Consider the following 6,000-nt stretch of genomic DNA (forward strand, 5'->3'; position numbering starts at 1 on the left):
TGTGGTTCACCAGTGCCCTTTAGGGAAGGAAATCTGCCATCCTCATCCGGTCTGGCCTATGATTCCAGACCACAATAATGTGTTGACTCTTAAATACCCTCTGAAATGACCCAGCAAGCCATTCAGCCCAAAGGCAATTAGAGATGGGCAACAAATGCCAGTCCAGCCAACAACGTCCATATCCCATGTAAGAATTTTAAAAATGGTGGTGGAGGTCACCAGTTAGGTTATCTTGAGGGTATCTTCAGCCATGACTGTCCACAAAGAAAACAATGATACAACTTGAGTAACTGGACATTGGTGCAACTGCCGGATTTTGGATATGAAATGTGTAAAAATCCAACAATGTCTAGCTCCAGAGGGTGCCGGATCTTTGAAATTGTACCTATGATACTTTTATGCCTCAAAATATTTTAAATTATTTTGAAATACAGCAACTATTTTACAGAAACATCCATTTCACCTGAATATTATTTTCTTAAGTTGCCCTGTTTGCAGCACAACATTCAATGGGGAATTTCCAGTAGGTATTGCCTCTTGTGCTGGTGATGTCTATAAAACATTGGCTCCCAGGGTGATACATTGACCTGGCTGTGGGTTGTGCTTTCATGGTTGCTATGGTGCTTTTCGGCTATTCTTGTTCTAGCTCCAGGATGTATTTATCACCACTCATTCCTCTTTTTGCTCCCAGCTCTTCCCTCCCTCCCTCCCTGACCCAACTAACTGTCACAGTGAAATTCCTGTTTCTGTTCAGTTGCAAACTCTGATTGGAAATTCAGCAGTGCTAGTTCTATTCCAGGACTTTGGACCACCCTTGAGTGTCTAAGAAAGACTGAAAAATTATGCCCAGTGTATCTACAATTTCCACTTTTACTTCCCTCTGTATCTTTGGATGCATCTCATCCAGATGCAGTGCTTTGTCCACTAAGTACAGACAGCCTATCCAATACCTGTTCCTGATCAATTTTTGAATCCTCCGAGTGATTGAATGTCACCCTCTTTCACCATGGCCTGGGTAGCATCTTCTTCCTTGATAAAGACAGATGCGAAGTATTTATTTAACATCTTAGCCATGCCCCATGCTTCCGTATGTAAATCTCATTTTTGGTTCCTAAACGACCCTACTACTTTTACCATCTTTTTACTGTTTATATGCCTTTAGAGGACTTTGAGATTCCCTTTTATGTTAGCTGCCAGTCTCTCTTCATGCTACCTCTTTGCTTCTCTTATGTGCCTTGTCACCTCCCCTCTGAACCTTTTATATTCAGCTTGATTTTCAATTGTATTTTCCACCTGAATCCGGTCATAGTCACACTTTTTATTCTTCCTCTTAATTTCTATCTCCTGTGTCATTCAGGGAGCTCGGGATTTATTTGCCCTACCTAACTTTCCTCTTTGAGGGACTATATCTTGATTGTGCTTGAATCTGCTCCTTTTTGTGAAAGCCCATTGTTCAGCAACCATATTTCCGGCCAACCTTGGGCTCCAATTTATTTGGCCCAGATACATATTTGCCTCGTACCTCACTCTCCATCAGTTAATTACTCATACTCTGGATTGTGCATTATCCTTTTCCATAGTCCTCCTAAATCTCATGGTACAATGATAGCTGTCCCCAAAATGTTCTCCCACTGATGCTTTATCTGCTTGACCCATCTCATTCTTGGTCTAGTAGTGCCTCCTTTCTTGTAGGACTGGAGACATTCTGCTATAGAAAATACTCTTGAACATACTATAGGAACTCTTGCCTTACTTTGCCCTTTTGCACTACCACTAAACCGGTCTATAATAATCCCCATTATAAGTACTTTATAATTTTTGCAACTCTCTGTAATTTCCTTGCAAATTTGTTCCTCTACATTCCCATGAGTTGGTGATCTTTGGGCCACACCGAACAGTGTAATTGCATCCTTTTTGTTCCTTAACTCTAGCCAAATCAATTCTGTCCTTGACTTCTCCAGCACTATAATGCTCTCCTTAATCAATATCATCAAACTCTCCCCCTTTTTCTTTCCTATCTTCCCTAAACACCTTTGTATCCAGGGATATTTAACACCCAGTCCTGCTCTTCCTTGATCTGGTCTCTGTTTTGCTGCAACATTATATGCCTGTAACGCACCAGTCTTATTTACCATACTCCGTGCAATCACATATATGCACAGTAAACCTGATTTTAGATTCTATAACTATCTCCCTTACTCTGAACCCATCTATGAACTTGATATTCTCTATTTTAGTGCTATCTGTGTCTCCCAGTATTTTGTAACCTTGTTATCCCCCCTGGTATTTTCTCTTTGTTCCCACACTCCTGCCGAGTCCATTTGAATCCTCTCCAACAACACTAGCAAAACACAAGGAGCACAGTCCCAGCTCTGTTCAGGTGCAATAATCCCAGCTTGTACTGGTCCCATCACCTCCAGAGTCAGATCCAAAATCCCAAGAATCTAAATCTTGCATGCATTCATCTGTTTTATTCTCCTATTCTGTATTCACCTGCTTGTGGCACTGAGGGTAATCCTACTACTTTTGAGATTTGAAATAGGAGAGGTAAACCATTCAGCCCTTTGAACCTGCTCTGCCATTAGCTAAAATCATAGTTGATTTGTTTGTTATCCAAGTTCTACATTCCTAGCTGCTTCCAATGACCTTTGATATCCTTGCCTAACAAGAATCTATCTACTTTTGTCTTTAAATTATTCAATGCGTCCACCTTCCTGGATTCATGTCTGCAGCTGCAGAAACACCTCTGTTCCCCTCACTATTGCTCTTCTAAACTTGCCTGTTCCTTTTTGACTGTCTGGTAATCACCCGACTCCCTTTCTCCCTGCATACTCAAGCTGTGGGGTGACCACATCTATAAACATTATGAGTACTTCTGCAGAGTTTTTTCTGAAATACTATCTAGTGTTTAACAATAACATCCTAGTTTGTTAAAGTAGAGCAAGCAATTTTAGATACAAATTGTAACCTGTCTGTGCATTCGACCTTTATTCCATTATGTGAAGAGTAAGGTCTGCATCATTGAAATCACATTCAATCCTGTATCATTACAACTAAGAGTTTAACAGTTCGTAATGTTGAAACATCAGTGCTAAAGCAAACTAACTCTCCTTTTCCAACTTTTTGTAGACTTTATGGGAACAGTGCAACAACGGCCATGACCTTGATGTGTCTGCTTTTGTGAAGTCATCCCGTCACAATGTGTAGCAAATATGATGATGCGTACCTGTGAAAAATGTGAATAAATCCAGAGAATAGCAGATCCAAAGACTGGGATTTGGACGACATGGCTCTTGGAATATGTAGTGATGGAAAATTGACCTAATCCTTGTAAAGCTGTCTTGTGGCTATCACTCATCATATTTTGTCACCTTGATGTTTTGCCATTCAGTTGCAACAACTGTAGCAGACAAGACTGTACTGTGTTACAACACGAGGGGAACGACTGAGGTTCACCCTAAGAACTTAGCACTATTTTTCAAAATAGGAGATTCAAGGTTTCCTCACATAATGCAAAGGCATGTTTTTCTTTTCACCAAGCACTCACATGTCAGATTTAGAAGTTGGAGAGGCAAAGTATAGCTCCATCTTTGTTTCACCAGTCTTGGAAGATCAGCCACCACTGCATCGTCTCATCTTTCTGGACGATTTCTCAATGGTCTCTGAGATTGTCGAATTAAGTTTTTTGCTCTGTTCCCCGACATCATCTAAGTTCAGGAATTGGATGGAGACACTCCAAACTGCTTCATATTCAGCTATCAGAGAGTTTAATCCCATCCTTTTGGGCTAAAATTCAACCTGAAAAGTTTTGTCCCTCTTGCATTTCAGGCTTTAAAATCTTGAATTTAATTGGTCAGTTAGAACTTGAGGTGAGCAAAAGATGGAAATTTGCCTGCCTTTATGATGATTTTTTAATGTGCAACCAAGTCAGTGTGTTACTCTGCACATGTTATGAAAACCTTTAAATACTTTGAACAGAAGAAGCTTCGGTAAAACATGGTCTGAGCTCATTATACAAATACACCTGTATTTTTTAAAAGGGCAAATTAATCTAATTAAAGCTATTATCATATGATTGCAATTGTTACTAATATGCTAGACCTAATTGATTTGTAAATGCAAATAAAAAGAATATGCAAGAAAGTACATTATACTCAAATAGCTGCCTGAAGTTCACCATGAATGCCCTGTACAGTGATATTTGTTTGTCCTCTAGTAGATATATATTATCATAACTTCTTCCCCCCCCTAATAAATCTCATTAGATTTTGAAATATTTGTGCAAGAACTCTGAAAATACACGATTTAGATGTTGGAGAATGTGATGAGTTTGTTGGATAATTGGTGTTTAAATTGATGTCTTAGGGAGAGGAAGAAAAATTGTAGATCTAGTCAAATTTAATTGAGGAAAAGTTAAAGCTAATTAGCAATTCAGATTAAATTTTGAGACATTAGGTATCTCAGTGTTATAGTATGAGATGTAACATTAGTAAATGTTTAACCATTTATGGTTAAACGCATGCATTCAAAACATAATACAAATTTGCTTCGAACTATAAGATAATTAATATCAAAGAGAGATCCTCTGCAGTTTCATGTACCGTTTGTTGCTCACTTGAAAATGTGGCTTAAATAGCAAATAAAAATTGGTTTGATGTTACTATTCCAATTCCGTATTTGTACCAAATCAACTATTAGCTTTTTTGTCCTTGATGCAATGTTTAGCCCATGGTCCAGCTAGGCCTATTTGAGTACTCTGTTTTGAAGATCTTGTTTAAAAAAGGCTCCTCGATTCCAGTATAGATTTGAATGTTTAAATCTGATACCAGCAGCTTGTCCTTGTCCCTGAATCTTTAGGCAGCCTCTATGACTAGATATTTCTTTCATGAATTCCTGGGATGAGAGTGTTGCTGACTGGGCCAGTTGCCCAAAGCCAAGTGCCCTTGAGTAGGTAGTGGTGAGCCACCACTTTGAACAGCTGCAGTCCACCTACAGTGTTACTAAGAAGGTTGTTCCAGGTTTTTCATGCAATTAAAGAAGTGGAGAGACAGTTTTAAGTCAGGATGGTGTGTTGCCTGGATAGGAACTTGAGTTGATGGTGTTCCCATGCATCTGTTACCTTTGTCTATTGAGGTGTTAGAGTTTGTGGGTGTGTACGATGCTGTCAAAGGTTGCCTTGGTGAGTTGTTCCAGTGCATCTTGTAGATGGCATACTGCCTCTGTGTTGGTTGTGAAGGAAGTAAATGTTTAAGTTAGTGAATGGGATGCCAATCAAGTGGGTTGTTCTGTCCTGGATGGTGGTGAGCCACGGAAGTGTTGTTCATAGAATCCCTATAGTGTAGAAGGGGGCCATTCGGCCCATCGAGCCTACACTGGCAACAATCCCACCCAGGCCTTCTCCCCGTTACCCCACACATTTACCCTGCTAGTCCCCCTGACACTTGAGGAGAAATTTAGCATGACCAATCAACTTAACCCATACAACTTTGGAATGTGGGAGGAAACCGGAGCACTCTTAGGAAACCCACGCAGACACAGGAGAAAGTGCAAACTCCACACAGTGATCCGGCCCAAACTGAACCCGGGTCCCTGGCGCTGTGAGGCAGCAGTGCTGGAGCTGTACTCATCCAAACAAGCTGAGAGTATTCCACCACACTCCTGATTTGTGTCTTGTAGATTGATTATAACAAATAAAAAAATGAGAGCTATTTACAGTTCTGTACATGTGGCTCTGATGATAGCTCTGCTTTAGGACTGTGCTAAAGACCTGCATTCACCTTGATATCTTTACTAAATCATATGCTTTAAAATCTTCCTAATTCGCGCACTATTATAATATACCCAAGTTATTTACTATCAAAATTCAGTTGCAAAGCTGGCTTTTACTAAATTAATTTCCTCGCAAATAAATACTTTTATCGAACTCAATACTATCGATAAATCCTTTGCTAATGTATGGGAGAGTGTGAAGACAAATCATTTCTTACACTGCTCAACTTA

General features: G+C 39.8%; 1 protein-coding gene across 2 annotated transcripts in view; it reads left to right on the forward strand.

The window, feature by feature from the left end:
- Positions 1-4,684, forward strand: part of ttk (ttk protein kinase) — a 55,143-nt gene extending 50,459 nt beyond the window's left edge. The window contains exon 22 of one of the 2 annotated variants that reach the window (XM_078212459.1): positions 3,130-4,667. In XM_078212459.1, the coding sequence (XP_078068585.1) occupies positions 3,130-3,207 (78 nt within the window). In that variant the 3' untranslated portion in view covers positions 3,208-4,667. Of the gene's footprint in view, positions 1-3,129 lie in introns of both variants that reach the window. The other variant, XM_078212457.1, reaches the window with a different exon arrangement.
- Positions 4,685-6,000: the final 1,316 nt, after the last annotated feature.

The sequence above is a fragment of the Mustelus asterias genome, chromosome 5, assembly GCF_964213995.1.
Source record: "Mustelus asterias chromosome 5, sMusAst1.hap1.1, whole genome shotgun sequence".
Lineage (NCBI taxonomy): Eukaryota > Metazoa > Chordata > Chondrichthyes > Carcharhiniformes > Triakidae > Mustelus > Mustelus asterias.